General features: G+C 49.7%; 1 protein-coding gene across 2 annotated transcripts in view; it reads left to right on the top strand.

The window, feature by feature from the left end:
* shrprbck1r (sharpin and rbck1 related) overlaps nt 1–23,834 on the top strand; it is a 62,134-nt gene that overhangs the window by 10,642 nt on the left and 27,658 nt on the right. Inside the window, exons 4-8 of one of the 2 annotated variants that reach the window (XM_080214122.1) lie at nt 5,805–5,946; nt 6,730–6,820; nt 8,931–9,225; nt 11,345–11,496; nt 12,322–12,498. In XM_080214122.1, coding sequence (XP_080070248.1) covers nt 5,805–5,946; nt 6,730–6,820; nt 8,931–9,225; nt 11,345–11,496; nt 12,322–12,498 — 857 coding nt within the window. Of the gene's footprint in view, nt 1–5,804; nt 5,947–6,729; nt 6,821–8,930; nt 9,226–11,341; nt 11,497–12,321; nt 12,499–23,834 lie in introns of both variants that reach the window. The other variant, XM_080214113.1, reaches the window with a different exon arrangement.

The following is a 23,834-nucleotide window of genomic DNA, read 5'->3' as shown; positions in this document are numbered from 1 at the left end:
TGGTGATTGTCAAGCGGTGTTAATTCATCCATTGTTGTAGCGTCTGCATGGTCTCCCCAACGTACCATGCCTCGGAACATCCTTTCCTGCAGCATATCAAGTAGACAATGTTGGCTGAGTTGCAAGAGTATGTACCGTGTACCTGGTGGATGGTGTTCTCATGTGAGATGATGGTATCCTTGTTGATGATCTGGCACGTCTTGCAGTGGTTGCTGTGGCAGGGTTGCGTGGTGTCGTGGTCACTGTTCCCCTGAAGGCTGGGTAGTTTGCTGTGGACAACGGTCTGTTTGAGGTTGTGCGGTTGTTTGAAGGCAAGAAGTGGGAGTGAGTGTGGGGATGGCCTTGGCAAGATGTTTGTCTTCATTGATGACTTATTGAAGGCTCCGGAGAAGTTCTGGATGACAAAAGGTACTCTGTCTGCCGTGTCCTGTGTTTGTCTTCTGAGGAGGTTGGTATGGTTTTTTGCTGTGGTGCTTCGGAACTGTGGATCGATGAATTGAGGGCCATATTCTGTTCTTACGAGGGCGTCTTTTACGTCTATTGATGTTTGATGGGGGACAGTATAGAGGGAGCTTTACTCTGCATCTAACCCCGTGCTGTACCTGTCCTGGGAGTGTTTGATGGGGGACAGTGTAGAGGGAGCTTTACTCTGGATCTAACCCCGTGCTGTACCTGTCCTGGGAGTGTTTGATGAGGGACAGTGTAGAGGGAGCTTTACTCTGTATCTAACTCTGTGCTGTACCTGTCCTGGGAGTGTTTGATGGAGACAGTGTAGAGGGAGCTTTACTCTGTATCTAACCCCATGCTGTACCTGTCCTGGGAGTGTTTGATGGGGGACAGTGTAGAGGGAGCTTTACTCTGCATCTAACCCTGTGCTGTACCTGTCCTGGGAGTGTTTGATGAGGGACAGTGTAGAGGGAGCTTTACTCTGGATCTAACCCCATGCTGTACCTGTCCTGGGAGTGTTTGATGGAGACAGTGTAGAGGGAGCTTTACTCCGTATCTAACCCCGTGCTGTACCTGTCCTGGGAGTGTTTGATGGGGGGACAGTGTACAAACAACAAAGAAAATTACAGCACAGGAGCAGGCCCTTCAGCCCTCCAATCCTGCTGCCCGAGTTAACTAAAACCCCCTACCCTTCAGGGGACCGTATCACTCTATCCCCATCCTATTCATGTATTTGTCAAGTCGCCCCTTAAAAGTCACTCCTGTATCTGCTTCCACTACCTCCCCTAGCAATGAGTTCCAGGCACCCACTACTCTCTGCGTAAAAAATCTGCCTCGCCTTTAAAACTTGCCTCTTGCACCTTAAACCTGTGCCCCCGAGTAATTCATTCTTCTACCCTGGGAAAAAGCTTCTGACTATCCAGTCTGTCCATGCCTCTCATAATCTTGATGACTTCTATCAGGTCGCCCCTCAACCTTCATCGTTCCAGAACAAACCAAGTTTCTCCAACTTCTCCTCATAGCTAATGCCCTCCATACCAGGCAACATCCTGGTAAATCTTTTCTGCACCCTCTCCAAAGCCTCCACATCCTTCTGGTAGTGTGGCGACCAGAATTGAACACTATTCCAAGTGCGGCCTCACTAAGGTTCTATAAAGTTGCCACATGACTTGCCAATTTTTCAACTCGATGCCCTGGCCAATGAAGGCAAGCATGCCGTATGCCTTCTTGACTACCTTCTCCACCTGCATAGCCACTTTCAGTGACCTGGTTATCTGTACACCCAGATCCCTTGTCTATCAATACTCTTCAGGGTTTGGTCATTTACTGTATATTTTCCATCTGTATTAGACCTTCCAAAATACATTACCTCACATTTGCCCAGATTAAACTCCATCTGCCATCTGTCCGCCCAAGTCTCCAACTGATCTATATGCTGCTGTATCCTCTGATGGTCCTCATCGCTATCTGCAAATCCACCAACCTTTGTGTCATCTGCAAACTTACTAATCAATCCAGTTACGTTTTCCTCCAAATCAGTTTATATATGTATATTACAAATAGCAAAGATAAGAACATAAGAAATAGGAGCAGGAGTAGGCCATCTAGCCCTTCGAGCCTGCCCCGCCATTCAGTAAGATCATGGCTGATCTGTCGTGGCTCAGTTCCACATTCCCGCCCTCTCCCCACAACCCTTAATCCCCTCTCTTATCAAAAACCCATCAACCCGCTTCTTAAAAATATTTAGTGAGGTAGCCTCCACCACTTCAACAGGCAGAGAATTCCAGAGATTCACCACCCTTTGAGTGAAGAAGTTCTTCCTCAACTCCGTTCTAAACCGCCCCCCCTTTATCTTGAGGCTGTGCCCCCTAGTCCTACTGTCCTTTCTGAGCGGGAAGAGTCTCTCCACCTCTATCCTATCCATCCCATTCATCATCTTATATGTCTCAATGAGATCTCCCCTCATTCTTCTAAACTCTAACGAGTACAAGCCTAGTTTATTCAGCCTCTCCTCATAGCTCAACCCCCTCAACTCCAGCATCAGCCTAGTAAACCTCCTCTGCACTCCCTCCAAGGCCAAAATATCCTTGCGCAGGTGCGGCGCCCAAAACTGCACACAGTACTCCAGCTGCGGCCTCACCAATGCCCTATATAGCCGCAGCAAGACCTCCCTACTTTTATATTCAATCCCCCTCGCTATGAAGGCCAGCATCCCATTAGCCTTCCTGACCACCTGCTGCACCTGCAAGCTGGGTTTTTGCGACTCATGCACAAGGACCCCGAGGTCCCTCTGCACCGTCGCCTGCTGCAGTTTTTCTCCACGTAAGTAATAATCCTTCCTACCATTATTCCTACCAAAGTGGACCACCTCGCACTTGCCAACATTAAATTCCATTTGCCATTTCCTGGCCCATTCGCCCAGCCTATCTAGATCCTTCTGCAGACTCTCCACACCCTCCGCACAATTTGCCTTTCCACCAATATTGGTGTCATCAGCAAATTTCGACACTCTACACTTGGTTCCCTCCTCCAGATCATCTGTATAAATGGTAAATAGCTGACGCCCCAGCACTGACCCCTGGGGCACTCCACTAGTTACCAACCGCCAATCCGAATAGCACCCATTGACCCCCACTCTCTGCCTCCTATTTGACAACCAGTCCTCTATCCACGCTAACACCCTACCCCCAACTCCATGTCCCCTGACCTTCTGCAATAACCTCTTGTGAGGTACCTTGCCAAACGCCTTCTGAAAATCAAGAAAGACCACATCCACCAGCCCTCCTCTATCCACCGCCCTAGACACATCCCCATAGAACTCAAGTAAATTTGTCAGACACGACGTCCCCTTAACGAAACCGTGCTGCATCTGCTCTATCAAGCAATTCCCCTCAAGATGTCTCGCTATTTCCTCCTTGATGACGGATTCTAACATTTTACCTACAACAGATGTTAAACTAACCAGCCTATAATTCCCCGCCTTTTGCCTGGCACCCTTCTTAAACAACGGCGTAACATTAGCCGCTTTCCAATCTTCTGGCACTTCCCCGGAATCCAGCGACGTCTGGAAAATAACCACCAAGGCATCCACTATCACCTCCGCCATTTCTTTCAGAACCCTCGGATGCATTCCATCCGGTCCTGGGGACTTGTCCACAATCAGCCCCTCCAGTCTGTCGAGCACCACCTCTCTAGTAACAGTAATGTCATCGAGACCCTCCAGTCCTACCACCTTTCCATCTCTAACACCCGGCAAATTATTCACGTCCTCCTCCGTGAAGACCGAAACAAAAGAGTTATTCAAGACCTCAGCCATTTCCCCATCCCCTACCACTAAGTCCCCCTTCTCATCCTCTAAGGGTCCAACGTTCACCCTAGCCAGCCTCTCCCTTTTTATATACTTATAAGAACTCGTGCTATCCTTTTTTATATTAAGCGCTAGCCCAGCTTCATAGTTTCTCCTACCCTTCTTTATCAATTTCTTTGTCAATCTTTGTTGACATTTAAACCTCTCCCAATCCTCTTCTCGCCCATTACTCTTAGCTACTCTAAACGCCTCCGCTTTTAATTTAACACTTTCCTTCACGTCCTTCATTATCCACGGCTGATTACCTCTCCTCCTACGGTCCTTTCTGACCATTGGAATAAATTTCTGCTGAGCACCAAGAAAGATCTCCTTAAAAATCCTCCACTGCTCCTCAGCAGACCTACCTTCCAACGCGCTCCCCCAGTCCACATTCGCCAATTCCTCTCTCATCCTACCGTACTCCCCTCTTTTCAAACAAAGGACGTGTGTCCGGGAACCCACTTTGTCGTCCTCCATCTGCACCAGAAACTCCACCATACAATGATCACTCTCCCCAAGAGGATCCTTCACCGCAAGGTCCCTGATTCTACCCGCCTCATTACGTAACACCAGATCCAAGACAGCTCGCTCCCTCATCGGCTCCAACACACACTGTTCAAGGAAACTATCCCGGCAGCATTCCAAGAACTCCTCCTTGAGCCCACTGCGTCCAACATGGGTCAACCAATCAATATGCAGATTGAAATCCCCCATAATTACGGCCGTCCCATTCCTGCACGCCGCACTTATTTGCGCGCTAACAGCCCACCCCACCTCCAGATCATTATTCAGGGGCCTATAGACGACACCCACCAGCGTCTTCTTCCCTTTGCTGTTCCTAATCTCCACCCACAACGATTCCACTTTCTGCTCTTTGGCTCCAATATCATCCCTTCCAGCACTGATCCCTGAGGAACGCCACTTGTCACAGCCCTCCATTCAGAAATGCACCCTTCCACTGCTACTCCCTCTCTTTGATTGAGCCAGTTTTGTACCCACCTTGCCATCTCACCTCTGATCCCATGCGACTTCATCTTCTGCACCAGTCTGCCATGAGGGACCTTGTCAAAGGCCTTACTGAAGTCCATGTAAACAACATCCACTGCCCTACCCTCATCAATCATCTTCGCCACTTCCTTGAAAAACTCGATCAATTTTGTGGGACACAACCTCCCTTTCACAAAACCATGTTGCATCTCGCTGATATGTTATTTCCAAGTGGGAATAAATCCTGTCTCGAAGAATCCTTTCCAATAATTTCCCTACCACTAATGTAAGGCTCACCGGCCTGTAATTATCTGGATTATTCTTCCTACCCTTATTAAACAAAGGAACAACATTGGCTATTCTCCAGTTCTCTGGGACCACCTCTGTAGCCAGCGAGATACAAAGATTTCTCTCAAGGCCCCAGCAATTTTCTCCCTTGTCTCTCTCAGTATTGTAGGGTATATCCCATCAGGCCCTCGGGACTTGTCTACCTTAATGTTTCTCAAGAATCCCAGTACTTCCTCCTTTTTGATTTCAACATGACTCAAACTATCTACACACCCTTTCCCAGACTCATCATCCACCAAGTCCTCATTCACCAAGTGTAGCAGGAGCTTTACTCTGTATCTAACCCCGTGCTGAACCTGCCCTGGGAGTGTTTGATGGGGGGACAGTGTAGAGGGAGCTTTACTCTGTATCTAACCCTGTGCTGAACCTGCCCTGGGAGTGTTTGATGGGGACAGTGTAGAGGGAGCTTTACTCTGTATCTAACCCTGTGCTGTACCTGTCCTGGGAGTGTTTGATGGGGGGACAGTGTAGAGGGAGCTTTACTCTGTATCTAACCCTGTGCTGAACCTGTCCTGGGAGTGTTTGATGGGGACAGTGTAGAGGGAGCTTTACTCTGTACCTAACCCTTTATCTTTACTCTGTATCTAACTTTACTGTGTATCTGTCAAGTGGAAATGTTGTTAAACCTGAATTTATTCGTCTTGTGTGATATGTTTTTACTTATTTCTAATGCTAGAGGATCTGATTCAGCAACTTGCCCGGGCGATAGAAGCCGGTGATTCCACTGCATCTTCAGAGTGCGCTATGAGTCTGGCAAAGCGGAAAGTGTGTCTCAGTATCTGGATGAAGGAGGCTGCCTATCCTAACCAGCAGATCAGGTAGCTGCTCATTCACATCATTCCCTGTGATCCACAGGACATTGCCAATCCCAAAGAACAAGCTTGCATTTCTATCACGATGCTTCCAGTCATGTTTTAGTCAAAGATGTTCAAAATGATGAAAAGATTATGATAGTGTAACAGGAGGGTCAGTAGCGCGAGGGCACAGATTAGCATAATTTACAACTCTGAGGAGAGATGAAGACAGTTTTTGCACCTTGGGTTATTGTGTTCTGGGAGGAGCTGTCTGAAAGGGGAATGGAAGCAGATTCAATAACAACTTTCCAACGGATTTGGATAAATACTTCAGGAGGAAATAGTTGCAGAGCTATTGGACAAGGAGCAATGTGGTGAGACTAATTTGATAACTCTGGGCAAGAGCTGGTACTGGCCACCCATCTGTGTGTGTGGGCTGCCTGACTTTAGGTGAGGCAGTGTTCTGAATTAGCAACCTCCATAGATGCTGACTGTATAACTTCAGGAAACTTTCCCCTAATTATCTGTCTCATTGCTGAATATACCAGATGTGGGTGTACAATTTATCTGTGGTAAAGAGGGTGATGTTTTCCAAATCTTCCAAAATTCAACAGGAACAAGTCAGTGTGTTAGAAAACGTGTGCAGGGTGTTGCGCTAAATCAGCACCATCTGAGTTGTATCATTCTGTAGATGTTGGCCTGGTGAACAGGTGAAAGTTTGGGGTGCTTTGCAGTGCGTTCCCGCTTGGCTGCGGTTGGGAGTCTGGCCTTTTCTAAAGTCTTGTTGTTCCTCCTCTTTCCCTTCAGTATGAGAGTTGGAGTGGAGGATGCCGCCTCTTCTGCCACTATTGTCGTGAAGGTCTTCCCCTATGCAACTGTCTCTACTCTAAAGCAGCAGGTACCTGCTCTCTCTGCAACTGAGGTACAGAGGTCGCTGTGACCAGACACGGGTCAGGTGTTGAAAGCTGATCAGGGTCTGTAAAGATTAGGGAAGAGTGCATCGGGTAGATATAGAGCAGATGCTTCCACTTGTTGCCCATGTCCTAACTCGCACCAAATCCTATTCCCCTATTCCCTCACTGACTCACACTGCGTCCTGTTCCCCCCCCGTGCTCGCTGACCCACACTGTGCCCCGTTCTTCCACACCCCCCCGTGCTCAGTGGCCCGCACTGCTTTCCATTCCCCCTGTGCTCACTGACCCATACTGCCTCCCCCCCACCGTTCCCCCTGTGCTCACTGACCCACACTGCCCCCGTTTTCCCCCCTGTGCTCACTGACCCACACTGCCCCCCCTGTTCCCCCCTGTGCTCACTGACCCACACTGCCCCCGTTTTCCCCCTTGTGCTCACTGACCCACACTGCCCCCGTTTTCCCCCCTGTGCTCACTGACCCACACTGCCCCCGTTTCCCCCCCTGTGCTCACTGACCCACACTGTCCCCCCCATTCCCCCCTGTGCTCACTGACCCACACTGCCCCCTGTTCCCCCCGTGCTCACTGCCCCCCTGTTCCCACCGTGGTCACTGACCCACACTGCCCCACTGTTCCCCCGTGCTCACTGACCCATACTGCCCGTTCCCACCGTGGTCACTGACCCACACTGCCCCCCTGTTCCCACCGTGGTCACTGACCCACACTGCCCCCCTGTTCCCACCGTGGTCACTGACCCACACTGTCCCCCGTTCCCCCGTGCTCACTGACCCATACTGCCCCCTCCCCCGTTCCCCCCGTGGTCACTGACCCACACTGCCCCCCTGTTCCCCCCGTGCTCACTGCCCCCTCCCCCGTTCCCCCCTGTGCTCACTGACCCACACTGCCCCCCTGTGCTCACTGACCCCCCCCGTCCCCTCCTGTGCTCACTGACCCACACTCTTCTGCAATGCCACAACCCTATGCTGTATCGATGCCCCTCTATTTTTGTCCACTTAAGCATATCTAAATGTAATCGCTCCATTGTGTTTGCAGCCAAACCTGCAGTTAGCCAGGCCCAAGGTCTAATCCTCGCTAAGTCCCTCCAATCACTTTCCAGCTTTAAAGCCCTCTTTAAAATCTACCTCTCTGACCAAGCTTCTGATCATCTGACCTAATCCTCCCTAATTCCTCCAGTGGCTGGTATCAAGTGTTGCCTGTGAAACCTCAGAATGTTTTAACTACGTTAGAGATGCTACATCACAGATTACTACAGTGCAGAAGAGGCCCTTCAGCCCATCGAGCCTGTACCGATGCACGAAAAGCGCTGACCTGCCCACCTAATCCCACTTGCCAGCACTTGGCCCTTAGCCTTGAATATTACGGCATGCCAAGGACTCATCCAGGTACCTTTTAAAGGATGTGAGGCATCCCGCCTCCACCACTGCCTTCCCCACCAGCGCTTTCCAGACTGTCACTGCCCTCTGGGTAAAAAAGCTTTTTCTCAAACACTCCGTAAACCTCCCACCCTTCACTTTAAATTTGTGTCCCCTCAGAACCAACCCTTCAACTAAATGGAACAGCCGCTCCCTCTCCACCCTGTCCATGCCCTTCATAATCTGAACACGTCAATCAGGTCACCAGTCTTCTCTGCTCCAGAGAAAACAACCTGAGCCTACTCACCCTCTCTTCATAACTTAACTAGTATATATCCAAGTTGTTGTATCAATCCCCAGGCTAATCCCACAGCCCCACTCTCTCACCAAAGCCTGTATCAATTCCCAAACTAATCCTACTGACCCGCTCTCTGTCTCCATAGCCCTGTATCAATCCCCAAACTAATCCCACTGTCTCACTCTCTCCCCATAGCCCTGTATCAGTCCCCAAACTAATCCCACTGCCCCGCTGTCTCCCCATAGCCCTGAATCAATCCCCAAACTAGTCCCACTGCCCCGCTCTCTCCCCATAGCCGTGTATCAATCCCATTCTGGCCTTTGATCACCAAGTCTCTGTATTGTGTTTGGAAATGTTGCTGTGAAGCAGCTTTGAGGCCTCCTCTTGCTAAAAGTGCTATCTAAATGCCGTTATTGTGTGTGTCAGGTGTTCCGGGATTTTGGATTCCATCCTCTAGTTCAGCGCTGGATTATTGGCCAGTGCCTCGCAGTAGATCACCGAACGCTGTGCTCGTATGGTGTGAAGAAGGATGGAGATTCTGCCTTCCTATACCTGCTGTCGGCAAAGTTGGGCGGTTTGCTGCGGCGCCAGTACGAGGACGACCAAGCCCTGGCTGTTATGGTACACGCTGAGACAGGCATCAATGTGCAGAGGAGGGAAAGCCTGGAAGACGAGAAGAGAAAATACAGCACGTTACCGAGCAAGCTGCCTGTCAATAAAGGTGACGAGAAAAACTCTCTTCCTTTCTTTCCTAGGGTAGAAAAGTCAAGTACTCGGGGACGTAGGTTTAAGGTGCAAGTTTAGAGGAGATGTGTGAGGCAAGCTTTTTGCACAGAGGGTGGTGAATTTCTGGAACCTGCTGCCGGGGGAGGTGGTGGGAGCAGATACAATAGCGGTGTTTAAAGGGCAACTAGACGAAGAACCTGCTCCAGTGCTGTGTTCTTCTTTGTCCTTTTACTAAACATGTCCATAAAAGCACGTAGTGGATGCTGGAATTGAAACAAACGCTGCTGGAAAACCTTAACAGGTCAGCTCTATTCTCCCTTCACACATGCTAACTAACGTTTAAAGTCTGGATGACCCATTATCTCTCTATAGGTGCTGTCAGACTAGCTGAGTGTCACTGAACATGTCATTCATAGAATCGTAGAATTGTTATGGTTCAGGTCAGAAACTGGGAGTGTTTTATGGAACCCGCCTGGATCATAGGTTTTGCATAGAATCCTACAGTGCTGAGGGAGTGCTGCACTGTCAGAGGGTCGGTGCCGAGGGAGTGCCGCACGGTCAGAGGGTCGGTGCCGAGGGAGTGCCGCACGGTCAGAGGGTCGGTGCCGAGGGAGTGCCGCACGGTCAGAGGGTCGGTGCCGAGGGAGTGCCGCACGGTCAGAGGGTCGGTGCCGAGGGAGTGCCGCACGGTCAGAGGGTCGGTGCTGAGGGAGTGCCGCACGGTCAGAGGGTCGGTGCTGAGGGAGTGCCGCACGGTCAGAGGGCCGGTGCTGAGGGAGTGCCGCACTGTCAGAGGGTCGGTGCTGAGGGAGTGCCGCACTGTCAGAGGGCCGGTGCTGAGGGAGTGCCGCACTGTCAGAGGGCCGGTGCTGAGGGAGTGCCGCACTGTCAGAGGGTCTGTGCTGAGGGAGTGCCGCACTGTCAGAGGGCCGGTGCTGAGGGAGTGCCGCACTGTCAGAGGGCCGGTGCTGAGGGAGTGCCGCACTGTCAGAGGGCCGGTGCTGAGGGAGTGCCGCACTGTCAGAGGGCCGGTGCTGAGGGAGTGCCGCACTGTCAGAGGGCCGGTGCTGAGGGAGTGCCGCACTGTCAGAGGGCCGGTGCTGAGGGAGTGCCGCACTGTCAGAGGGCCGGTGCTGAGGGAGTGCCGCACTGTCAGAGGGCCGGTGCTGAGGGAGTGCCGCACTGTCAGAGGGCCGGTGCTGAGGGAGTGCCGCACTGTCAGAGGGCCGGTGCTGAGGGAGTGCCGCACTGTCAGAGGGCCGGTGCTGAGGGAGTGCCGCACTGTCAGAGGGCCGGTGCTGAGGGAGTGCCGCACTGTCAGAGGGCCGGTGCTGAGGGAGTGCCGCACTGTCAGAGGGCCGGTGCTGAGGGAGTGCCGCACTGTCAGAGGGCCGGTGCTGAGGGAGTGCCGCACTGTCAGAGGGCCGGTGCTGAGGGAGTGCCGCACTGTCAGAGGGCCGGTGCTGAGGGAGTGCCGCACTGTCAGAGGGCCGGTGCTGAGGGAGTGCCGCACTGTCAGAGGGCCGGTGCTGAGGGAGTGCCGCACTGTCAGAGGGCCGGTGCTGAGGGAGTGCCGCACTGTCAGAGGGCCGGTGCTGAGGGAGTGCCGCACTGTCAGAGGGCCGGTGCTGAGGGAGTGCCGCACTGTCAGAGGGCCGGTGCTGAGGGAGTGCCGCACTGTCAGAGGGCCGGTGCTGAGGGAGTGCCGCACTGTCAGAGGGCCGGTGCTGAGGGAGTGCCGCACTGTCAGAGGGCCGGTGCTGAGGGAGTGCCGCACTGTCAGAGGGCCGGTGCTGAGGGAGTGCCGCACTGTCAGAGGGCCGGTGCTGAGGGAGTGCCGCACTGTCAGAGGGCCGGTGCTGAGGGAGTGCCGCACTGTCAGAGGGCCAGTGCTGAGGGAGTGCCGCACTGTCAGAGGGTCAGTGCTGAGGGAGTGTCGCACTGTCAGAGGGGCCTCTTCCCTCTGGAATGGGTGTGAAAGTTGCCTTCTTTACAGATTGGCCACCCATACGTTTTATATGAATGGCTGTGGGCGCCATTGCCAGGCCAGTCTTTGTTGTCCATCTCTAATCCTGCTCGCAAAGGGTGTAAATGAACCTTCTCTGTCTCAGCAGGTCGACCAGCACATAAAGATAGGGATGGAAGGATGGACATCAACAATATTGCTCAGTGCATCAATCTGGAACTGAAGTCACTTCAGCCTGTCCCATCGCAGGATACGTGGAGCAGACCCTGGCAAGCTTCCCCCGCTCACCCGTCAACACAGGTACTGTCGGAAACCAGGCAGGCTGTGACTGATCTCCGTGGATCTGTGTTACAGAAAGGAAATAGGCACACTAGAGATGGTTCGTTGGGAAATGAGGCAGTTATACCTCTTAGGAATGAGTGAGGATAATCTCACCATTGATGCCCATACCTTCAACTGCCTGGACCCCAAATTCCCTAAATCTCTCCACCTCTCTTTCTCCCTTCAAGACCTTCCTTAAAACCCACAACTTTGACCATGTTTCTGACCAGCTGTTACGTTATTCACGAGTATACCTCGTTGAATTATAGAATCCGTATAGTGCAGAAGGAGGCTGTTCGGCCTATCAAGCCTGCACCAACGCTATCCCCATAACCCCACACATTTATCCTGCTAATCCCCTGACAGTAGAGGCAATTTAGCACAGCCTATCAACATAACCAGCACGTCTTCGGACTGTGGGAGGAAACCGGAGCACCTGGAGGAAACCCACGCAGACATGGGGAGAACGTGCAGGCTCCACACAGACAGTGACCCGAGCCGGGAATCAATCCCGGGTCCTTGGCACTGTGTGGCAGCATTGCTAACTGTGCTGCCCTCAACTTGTGGTAATGCTTGGGAAGCACTGTGTGAATGTAAATTTTTGCACTATGTCCTGTAATAGGGAACATTCCCTTGCTGATCTTGATGACTAAAACAGATTCAAGGAACAGTTGTTCTTTTCATTGGCTTGCCATTGTGTGTGAGGTTTGATTCTGCTAACAGAACCTGTGCTTTATTTCAATTTGTTTTAGTGACAGGATAAAGGCTTTGAGATTTTCCTCTTTTTCCCATTTTTCTGTGTAGCAGTCAGGCTGGGCATGTGACACGTGTACCTACATAAACAAACCCACCCGGCCAGGATGTGAGATGTGCAGCAACCCCCGACCACCAGAATACGCTGTGCCCCAGGATTATAAACCTGACGATGAGGAACTGTGTCGCATCTTACAGGAGAAGGAGGCAATGCAGAAATACCAACAGGTAGAGTGAAACCACTCAATTACAGATATCTTGGGGACTGGCATCAGCTGCTTTTGAGTTATTTATGGTCAAAATGACTCACTGAAGGTTCTGCAAAAATTCTCAGGAGAATGGAATGTACTTTATCCATAGTGCCAGAAAAGACTCTGTATTCCTAGGATTGAACCATGCCAGCATTCAATCCCAGTGATAGAGCACTTTGGTAGTCTGATGGTTACTTGGACAAATAAACTGGAAGGAGGCGTTCTTAGGGAAAAGTACCGAAGGAAGGTGGCAGATATTCAAGGAATGTGTGTCTGGAGCTCTGAATGACAACGTTCCGATGAGACGAGGGGGTTTTGGTGGGTCGAGGGAACCGTGGTGCACAAAGGATGTGTTGAACCTAGTCAGGAAGAAAAGGAAGGTGTACAAGAGGTTCAGGGAATTAGGAGATGTTAAAGATCTTGAGGAGTATAAGGACTGTAGGAGGGAACTTAAAAGGGAAATTAGGAGAGCCAGAAGGGGTCATGAGAAGACCTTGGCGAGTAAGATTAAGGAGAATCCCAAGGCCTTCTATAAATATGTGAAAGGTAAAAGGATAAGAAGAGAAGGGATAGGACCGATAAAAGGTGAGGGGGGAAAGGTTTGTGTGGAACCAGAAGAAATGGCGGAGGTGCTTAACGAGTACTTCGCCTCAGTATTCACGGTGGAAGCCGATCTGGGAGATTTTGTTATGGATTTGCAGCAGATGGAAAGGATTGAGTACGTGAATATTAAGGAGGAGGATGTGTTGGAACTTTTGAATTCTATCAAGGTAGATAAGTCGCCGGGACCAGATGGGATGTACCCCAGGATACTGTGGGAGGCGAGGGAAGAGATTGCAGAGCCCCTGGCGATGATCTTTGCGTCGTCAATGGAGACGGGAGAGGTTCCAGAGGATTGGAGGATTGCGGATGTAGTTCCTATTTTTAAGAAAGGGAACAGAGATAGCCCGGGAAATTACCGACCGGTGAGTCTGACCTCAGTGGTTGGTAAGCTGATGGAGAGGCTTCTGAGGGACAAGATTTACGAACATTTGGAGAGGTTTGACATGATCAGGAATAGTCAGCATGGATTTGTCAAGGGCAGGTCGTGCCTTACAAGCCTAGTTGAGTTCTTCGATAATGTGACTGAACACATTGACGAAGGAAGTGCCGTGGACGTAGTGTACATGGACTTCAGCAAGGCGTTTGATAAGGTCCCCCATGCAAGACTTCTTGAGAAGGTGAGAGGGCATGGGATCCAAGGGCCTTTGGCCTTGTGGATCCAGAACTGGCTTGCCTGCAGAAGGCAGAGAGTGGTTGTGGATGGGGCTTTTTCTGAATGGAGGTCAGTCACCAGCGGAGTGCCTCAAGGATCTGTTCTGGGACCCTTGTTGTTTGTCATTTTCATAAATGACCTGGATGAGGAAGTGGAGGGATGGGTAAGTAAGTTCGCTGATGACACGAAGGTCGGTGGTGTTGTGGATGATCTGGAAGGATGGCAAAAGTTGCAGCAGGACATAGATAGGATGCAGGACTGGGCGGAGAAGTGGCAGATGGACTTCAACGCGGATAAATGTGTTGTCGTCCATTTTGGCAGAACCAACGGGATGAACGAGTACACTATTAAGGGCAGAAGTCTGAGTAGTGTTGAGGAGCAGAAGGATCTTGGGGTCCGGGTCCACAGGACTCTTAAATCGGTCTCGCAGGTGGAGGAGGTGGTCAAGAAGGCGTATGGTGTACTGGCCTTCATTAATCGAGGGATTGAGTTTAGGAGTCGGGAGGTAATGCTGGAACTTTATAAGACCCTTGTCAGGCCTCATTTGGAGTATTGTGCGCAGTTCTGGTCGCCTGACTATAGGAAAGATGTAGAAGCTATTGAAAGGGTGCAGAGGAGATTTACAAGGATGTTGCCTGGACTGGGAGGCATGCCTTATGAAGTTAGGTTGAGGGAGCTGGGACTCTTTTCCCTGGAGAGACGAAGGTTGAGAGGCGACCTGATAGAAGTTTACAAAATGTTGAGAGGAATAGATAGGGTGGACTCTCAGAGGCTATTTCCCCGGTTTGAAATGGTCGCTACGAGAGGACACAGATTTAAGGTGCGGGGAGGGAGGTTCAGAAGTGATGTTAGGGGTAAGTTTTTCACTCAGAGGGTGGTGAGTGAATGGAATCGGCTGCCGTCAGTGGTGGTGGAGGCGAACTCGCTGGGGTCTTTTAAAAGACTTCTGGATGAGTATATGGGGTTTAATGAGATTGAGGGTTATAGATAGGTCTGTAGGTTGGTAGGTGATGTGGTCGGCGCAACTTGTGGGCCGAAGGGCCTGTTTGTGCTGTAGTGTTCTATGTTCTATGTTCTATGTTCTATGGTAATGTCTCTGGGCTAGTAATATGGGGGCCTTGGCATAGGTTCACAAGAATCACAAAAATTCTGGCAGGCAGTTCCAGTGAGTAGTTAAGAAGGCATTTTGACCTTTATTGCAAAGGGGTTGGAGTTGAACAAATGGGAGGTTTTGTTGCAATTGCATAGGGTGTTGGTGAGGCCTCACCTGGAACACTGTGTACAGTTTTGGCCCCCTTACCTTAAAAACATTGGAGGCAGTCCAAAGAAGATTCACCAGGTTAATTGCTGGGTTGTCCTACCAAGAGAGACTAAGTAGTCCGGTCCTGCATTCTTTGGAATTCAGAAGATAGCCATGAGGTGGAGATGCCAGAGTTGGACTGGGGTGGGCACAGTAAGAAGCTTCGCAACACCACGTTAAAGTCCAACAGGTTTATTTGGAATCACGAGCTTTCAGAGTGCTGACCTTTCATCAGGTGATGTATCTGGTGTTGAGACTTCTTATGGAGTTCAGACGAGTGAGGGGTGACCTTATTTAAACATATAATATCCTCAGAGGGCTTGACAGGGTAGATGGCAACATGTTTTCACTAGTGGGAGAGTCTCGAATAAGGGGACATAGCGACAAGATAAAGGACCAGTCATTTAAAACTGAGGTGCGGAGAAATTTCCTTTCACAGAGGGTGGTGAATCTCTGGAATTCTCTGCCCCAAAGGGCGGTGGAGGCTGGATCTTTAGTAAGTATTCTAAGTGGAGGTGGTCAATCTTGATTGATTGATCGATCAATATTTGATCAATCGAGGAATAGAGGACTATGGGGAAATGGCACAGAGAAGGAGCGGAGGTTGACATGGATCAGCTATGATTGTATTGAATGTCAGGGCGGGTTTGAAGGGCCTGGTGGCCCACTCCTGCTTCTATTCCTGTGCTTTCCACTACAAAAGATGACCATTTGGAATGACGTCAGCAGCTTCTTTATTTCAGCGATCAGTCGACCAGATTCTTAGTGGCTTACTCGGTGGATATCTTGACGATATTCTGAATACTGGTGTAAGTGAACAGAAACATTTGAAGAATCTAGAAGCAATGCTGAAATGTCTTCAAGATGCAAAGACTGATTAGGGACAGTCAGCATGGCTTTGTGAGTGGAAAATCATGTCTCACAAATTTGATTGAGTTTTTTGAAGGGGTAACCAAGAAGGTAGATAAGGGCAGTGCAGTTGACGTTGTTTACAAGGAATTTAGCAAGGTCTTTGACAAGATCCCGCATGGTAGGTTGTTGCATCAGGTTAAATCTTACAGGATCCAGGGTGAGGTATCTAAATGGATACAAAATGGTTTCTTGCAGAAGCCAGAGGATGGCTGGAGAGAGTTGTTCTTCAAACTGGAGGCCTGTGACCAGTGGTGTGCCTCAGGGATCAGTACCAGATCCACTGTTATTTGTCATTTATATTCATGATTTGGATGAGAATATAGAGGGCATGGTTAGTAAGTTTGCAGATGACACCAAGATTGTTGGCATAGTGGACAGTGAAGACAGTTATCTCCAATTGCAACGGGATCTTGATCAATTGGGCCAGTGGGCTGCCAAATGGCAGATGGAATTTAATTTAGACAAATGCAAGGCAATGTACTTCGGTAGATTGAACCAGGGTAGGACTTACTCAGTTAATGGTAGGGCGTTGGGGAGAGTTACAGAACAAAGAGATCTAGGGGTACAGGTTCATAGCTCCTTGAAAGTGGAGTCACAGATGGACAGAATGGTGAAGAAGGCATTCAGCATGCTTGGTTTCATTGGTCAGAACATTGAATACAAAAGTTGAGATGTCTTGTTGAAGTTGCACAAGACATTGGTAAGGCTGCACTTGTGTGCAATTCTGGTCACCCTATTATAGAAAGGATATTATTAAACTAGAAAGAGTGCAGAAAAGATTTACTAAGATGTTATTGGGACTTGATGGATTGAGTTTTAAGGAGAGGCTGAATAGACTAGGACTTTTTTCCCCAGAGTGTAGGAGACTGAGGGGTGACCTTATAGAGCTGTATAAAATAATGAGGCGCATAGACAAGGCAGATAGTCAATATCTTTTCCCAAAAGTAGGAGAGCCTAAAACTGGAGGGTATTGGTTTAAGACGAGAGGGGTGAGATATAAAAATGTCCAGAGGGGCAGTTATTTCACACACAGGGTGGTGAGTGTCTGGAACAAACTGCCAGAAGTAGTAGTAGAGGCGGATACAATTTTAGCTTTTAAAAAGCATTTAGATAGTTAGGATGGGTATAGAGGGATATGGGCTAAATGTGGGCAATTGGTATTGGCTTAGGGGTTTAAAAAAAATACGGGTTGCATGGACAAGTTGGTCCGAAGGGCCTGTTTCCATGCTGTAAACCTCTATGACTCTCTGACTCTAAGTGCACGAGCTTTGTGCCTGGAAAGACAATAGTTGGGTCACATGCTTGATAAGAACATAAGAACATAAGAAATAGGAGCAGGAGTAGGCCATCTAGCCCTTCGAGCCTGCCCCGCCATTCAATAAGATCATGGCTGATCTGTTGTGGCTCAGTTCCACTTTCCCGCCCTCTCCCCATAACCCTTAATCCCCTCTCTTATCAAGAGCCCATCAACCTACATAAAGCACCAAAGAAGATGGAAGCTCCATGTCCAATGAACGTGATGCATTTAAGCTCTTTTTTTAGTCTGGGCAACTACTATGGCAGCTTTATCTCAAATTGTTGAAGCCACTACATAATCTGTTGTGCATTAAACAGTCTTAGCATCGGACACCCAGATGCCAAGAAACGTGCAAGGCTGTTAAGGATACTTCATAGAAGTCTGGAGTATTGGTTCATTTTAACTCTACGTTGCCATTGTGACCCTTCACCCTATGGAACGGGGCTGTCATTTCACGTATTTTACCTTCAGTGGAGGACAGGCGGAGAACATTTGATTCACAAATACTGACTGGCGCTAAAGCTTAACTATGCTCAGTTGGAGAATGTGTATTATTTTTAGTATCTAATGGTTATCATTGCACTTTATTGACAAAATCATCCAACCTTAACAGCCGTTTTTATGCCATATAAAGGTACACCTTCACTCGCTGCGAGTAGATTGCGACCTTGTCACCACATTCATATGACATAAAATATCAGCAGTCAGAGAGCCAGGTTAATGCGTTATCGTGTTTCTGTTTGCCTGCTGCTCACATGCCTCTCAGCAGTGTTAGAACAAAGAACAAAAAAAATTGCAGCACAGGAACAGGCCCTTCAGTCCTCCAAGTCTGCCCCCTACCCTTCTGGGGTCCGTATTCCTCTATTCCCATCCTATTCATGTACTTGTCAAGATGCCCCTTAAAAGTCACTATCATATCCGCTTCCACTACCACCTCCGGCAGCGAGTTCCAGGCACCCACCACCTGTGTTTAAAAAAAACTCATCTCATACATCTCCTTTAAATCTTGCCCCTTGCACCTTAAACCTGTGCCCCCCAGTAATTGTCTCTTCCACCCTGGGAAAAAGCTTCTGACTATCCACTCTGTCCATGCCCCTCATAATCTTGTAGACTTCTATCAGGTCGCCCCTCAACCTCTGTTGTTCCCGTGAGAACAAACCATGTTTCTCCAACCCCTCCTCATAGCTAATGCCCTCCATACCAGGCAACATTCTGGTAAATCTTTTCTGTACCCTCTCCAAAGCCTCCACATCCTTCTGGTAGTGTGGCGACCAGAATTGAACACTATATTCCTCACTAAGTTTCTATGAAGCTGCGACATGACTTGCCAATTTTTAAACTCAGTGCCCCGGCTGAAGGCAAGCATGCTGTATGCCTTCTTGACTACCTTCTCCACCTGCGTTGCCACTTTCAGTGATCTGTGTACCTGTACACCCAGATCCCTCTGCCTATCAATACTCTTAAGGGGTCTGCTATTTACTGTGTATCTGTCTTAGATCTTCCAAAATGCATTACCTCACATTTGTCCAGATTAAACTCCATCTGCCATCTCTCCACCCAAGTATCCAAATGATCTACATCCTGCTATATCAACTGATGGTCCTCATCGCTTACAAGTGGTGTGCCTCAGGGATCTGTTTTGGGGCCACTGCTGTTTGTGATTTTTATAAATGATCTGGATGAGGGTATAGAAGGATGGATTAGTAAATTTGCTGATGATACCAAAGTCGGAGGAGTGGTAGATAGTGAAGAGGGGTATCATAGTTTACAGAGAGACTTGGACAAGTTGCAGAGCTGGGCCGAGAGGTGGCGGATGGAGTTTAATACGGAAAAGTGTGAGGTAATTCACTTTGGCAGGAATAACAGATGTGTAGAGTATAGGGCTAACGGTAGGACCCTGAATAGTGTTGACGAACAGAGAGATCTAGGTGTATATGTGCATAGATCCTTGAAAGTTGGAAATCAAGTCGATAAGGTTGTTAGGAAGGCATACGGTGTCTTGGCGTTTATTGGTAGGGGGATTGAATTTAAGAGCCGCAACGTCATGTTGCAACTGTACAAAACTCTGGTGCAGCCGCACTTGGAGTATTGTGTACAGTTCTGGTCCCCACATTATAGGAAGGATGTGGAGGCTTTGGAGAGGGTGCAGAAGAGGTTTACCAGGATGTTGCCTGGTATGGAGGGAAGGTCCTATGAGGAGAGACTGAGGGATTTGGGGTTGTTTTCGTTAGAAAGAAGGCGGCTAAGAGGGGACCTTATTGAAACATACAAGATGATTAGAGGTTTAGATGGGGTGGACAGTGATAGCCTTTTTCCTCGGATGGAGAAAGCTAGCACGAGGGGGCATGGCTTTAAATTAAGGGGTGGTAGTTATAGGACGGATGTCAGAGGTAGGTTCTTTACCCAGAGGGTGGTGAGGGATTGGAATGCCCTGCCTGCTGCAGTTGTAGATGCGCCTAGTTTGGGGGCGTTTAAGAGGTCCGTGGATAGGTTTATGGATGGAAAGGGATTGGTTTAGGTTAGTGGGTCATTGTTTTTTCTTAATTGGTCGGTGCAACATCGTGGGCCGAAGGGCCTGTTCTGCGCTGTAATGTTCTATGTTCTATCGCTATCTGCAAATCCACCAACTTTTGTGTTGTCCACAAACTTACTAATCAATCCAGTTACATTTTCTCCAAATCATTTTTATATATGTTTATATTTTTATATATATATCATGTTCCCAACATTGTCTGTTTTCCCAAATAGATAACATATGTGTGACTTCATTGCAAGTGTGAATAAATCTCAGAAATGATGCGGTGATGGGCAAGGTGTTGATTATTGATAGCTGGGATGTATCCTGATCTCAGTCCACATGCATAAAGAAAGCTGGAGTTGCCAGTCCAGGGAGGATTCTTGTGGGGAATCTGTGATCATTCCCCCTAACTTGTAACAGAAACTGCTGGAGCTATTGCACAAAGGGCAACCAGGCATCATCCAGTTGGAAAAATCTTCCTTGATTTTACTTTTGATGGCCAGATATTGACGCCCATGGAGGAAAAAGCAGCTCAGTGTCAGTCATGTGCTCGTGTGAGGAACTTACCACATGGGAATGACCTGAGGTGCCATGGTAACGCTTACAGACTGATTTTGCTTGTCCATTTGAGGGTCACATGTTCTTGGTCATAATTGATGCGCACTCTGAGTGGCCAGAAGTTGTGATGAAAGCCGCCACCACTGAGCAAAGCATTGAGAAACTGGGTGAGATCTTTGCACGGTTTGGTGAGCTGGAACAAAGTAACAAAGGTTCACCGTTTATTTCACGAGTTTGAAGATGATCTCAGAGTGATATCCAACATATCAAAGTCACCGTCCTATCATCCAGCTCCTAATGGGCCAGCTGAAAGACTTGTTCAATTCTTAAAACACTCAGTGAAAGCATCTCAAGGCTGAGGATCATTAACCCAATGTATTAATCACTTTCTGACATCCTACAGAAATACTACACGTGACACAGAATTCCCCCACATTGCAGAGAAAGCTGAGAATGACATTTTAATCCTTTCATTCCCCGAGAAACACCAGCGATAGAATAAAACCAACAATCCCAAATTTCCAGGAAACAGAATGCCGAACGTTACTTGCTCCAGCAAGGAGAACAAGTGTTGGCGTGGAGCTAGACTGAGAGAAAAGTGGATACCTGTCTCTGTGAGAAATGATCCCATTTTGTATCCGGTTCAAAGCGAGGGTGAACTGGTTTGGAGACACCAGGCTGATCAGTTGCTGCTTCAAGCACTGGGTTGTTAGAATCACCTCGAGGTGAGCCCCTGTCTCCAGCTCTTCATGTTGGGCCTGTCACTACAGACAATCACCTGAGTCTGAAATAACTGATGATCCCATTGCTGATGTGGATTGGTTGTTTTCTGTACACAAGTGGTTTCATCTCGTATAGCTATCAACTGGATTCTGAGGATTTCCCTAATGACTCCAGAGTAAATACACTGCCAAATTGTGGTTTACAAACAAACAAGTTTGTATTTCCAAAGTGTTTTTCACAACCTCTGGATGTCTGGAATTGTTTTCCAGCCAGTGTAGTGTTTGTGATATACCATTTGTAATTTGGGAAACCCAGCAGTCACAAAGTGCACTGCCAGTTCCACAAATTGCTCTGAATGAAATGAGCAGACAGGCACTGATGTTGGTTAAGAGATAAATATTGACGGATACGAGGAGGAGCTCAACAAAAACAGAAACTGCTGGAACATCTCAACCGATCTGACTGTATCTGCGGACAGAGGATAGAGCCAGCATTTCGAGTCTGGGTGATCCTTCGTCAGAACTCTAACTGTCAAAGGATCATCCTGACTTGAAACATTGGCTCTATTCTCTCTCCACAGATGCTGTCAGACTGGCTGAGATGTTCCAGCATTTTCTGCTTTCACTTCAGATTCCAGCATTAGCAGTCATTTGCTTTTACCAGGGAAAGCTCCCCTACTCTCTTCAAAACTATGGCTAAGAATCTTTACCTCTAACTGAGAGATTGGGCTAGGTTTAATACATCTGAAAGACTGCACATCAACAGAGCGGCACTCCTTCTGCAATGCCCCTCCTGACAGCACCGACCCTCTGGACAGTGTGGCACCCCCTCTGCACCGACCCTCTGGACAGTGTGGCACCCCCTCTGCACCGACCCTCTGGACAGTGTGGCACCCCCTCTGCACCGACCCTCTGGACAGTGTGGCACCCCCTCTGCACCGACCCTCTGGACAGTGTGGCACCCCCTCTGCACCGACCCTCTGGACAGTGTGGCACCCCCTCTGCACCGACCCTCTGGACAGTGTGGCACCCCCTCTGCACCGACCCTCTGGACAGTGTGGCACCCCCTCTGCACCGACCCTCTGGACAGTGTGGCACCCCCTCTGCACCGACCCTCTGGACAGTGTGGCACCCCCTCTGCACCAACCCACCCGACAGCACCGACCCTCTGGACAGTGTGGCACCCCCTCTGCACCGACCCTCTCGGCAGCACCAGCCCTCCCGATGGTGCGGCACCCCCTCTACACTGATCCTCCCGACAGCACTGACCCTCTCGGCAGTGTGGCACCCCCTCTGCACCAACCCTCTCGGCAGCACCAGCCCTCCCGATGGTGCGGCACCCCCTCTGCACCGACCCTCTCGGCAGTGTGGCACCCCCTCTGCACCGACCCTCTCGGCAGTGTGGCACCCCCTCTGCACCGACCCTCTCGGCAGTGTGGCACCCCCTCTGCACCGACCCTCTCGGCAGTGTGGCATCCCCTCTGCACCGACCCTCTCGGCAGTGTGGCATCCCCTCTGCACCGACCCTCTCGGCAGTGTGGCATCCCCTCTGCACCGACCCTCTCGGCAGTGTGGCATCCCCTCTGCACCGACCCTCTCGGCAGTGTGGCATCCCCTCTGCACCGACCCTCTCGGCAGTGTGGCATCCCCTCTGCACCGACCCTCTCGGCAGCATCGACCCTCCCGATGGTGTGGTGCCCCCTCTGCGCCGACAGTGCAGCGCTGGAAGTATCAGCCCTGATGGTTTTGCTCAGGTCTCTGGAGTGGGACTGGAACCATGGCTTTCTGACTTCGAGGCAGGAGCCCTATCGCTGAACAGTGGTCCTCACAGACTTCACCATCCAGTCCGGCTGTGCTCCTGCTCCCTGCTTACAAACAAAAACTGAAGTGGGAGAATCCATCAAAGAAAGCCATGCAATGTTGATCTGAGGAATCGGATGATCTCCTAAGGGGCTGCTTGGAGTCAGTATTTAAAAACCCTGCGACCAGTCTGTACGAATACGCCACTACAGTAACTGACTTCATTAGTAAATGTGTAGAAGACTGTGTGCCAAAGAAGCCAATCTGTATGTTGCCCAACTGGAAACCATGGATGAACAGGGATAACCACCGCTTGCTCAAGTCCAGGTTTGAAGCGTTCAAGTCAGGTGACCCTGACCTATACAAGACAGCCAGATACGATCTGAGGAGATCCATTAAAGATGCCAAAAGACTGTATCAGACTAAGCTAGTCCCAGGCTAGCCACACCGACCCCCACCGACTATGGCAAGGTCTGCAAGACATAACAGGCTAGAAGTTGAAGGCATGGAAAATCACCATCTCCAACGCACCCCTCCCTGATGACTTCAGTGCATTCCATGCCAGTTTTCAGCAGGTCAGTGAGAGCATGCACTCCACCCCGGAAGCCCATGATGAACATGTATCCAAGGTCACAAACGTCAAGCAGCTTTCTCGAAGGTCAACCCATGGAAAGCGACTAGCCCAGATGGGGTACCCGGGCAAGCACTCAGATCCTGTGCAGATCTGGCGGGGGTATTCGCAGACATTTTCAACCTCTCTTTACAACAATCTGAGGTCCCTATCTACTTCAAGAAAACGACCATCGTCCCAGTACCTAAGAAAACCAAGCAGCCTTAATGACTATCGGCCGGTGGCTCTGACACCCATCGTTATGAAGTGCTTTGAAAGGCTAGTCATGGCACGAATCAATTCCAGCCTCCCAGATTGCCTGGATCCACTACAGTTTGCCT

Source organism: Carcharhinus amblyrhynchos, chromosome 2 (assembly GCF_965287045.1).
Source record: "Carcharhinus amblyrhynchos chromosome 2, sCarAmb.v2.hapA, whole genome shotgun sequence".
NCBI lineage: Eukaryota > Metazoa > Chordata > Chondrichthyes > Carcharhiniformes > Carcharhinidae > Carcharhinus > Carcharhinus amblyrhynchos.
Note: the sequence above shows the minus strand (reverse complement) of the source record. Positions and strands in the feature narration are given on the sequence as shown.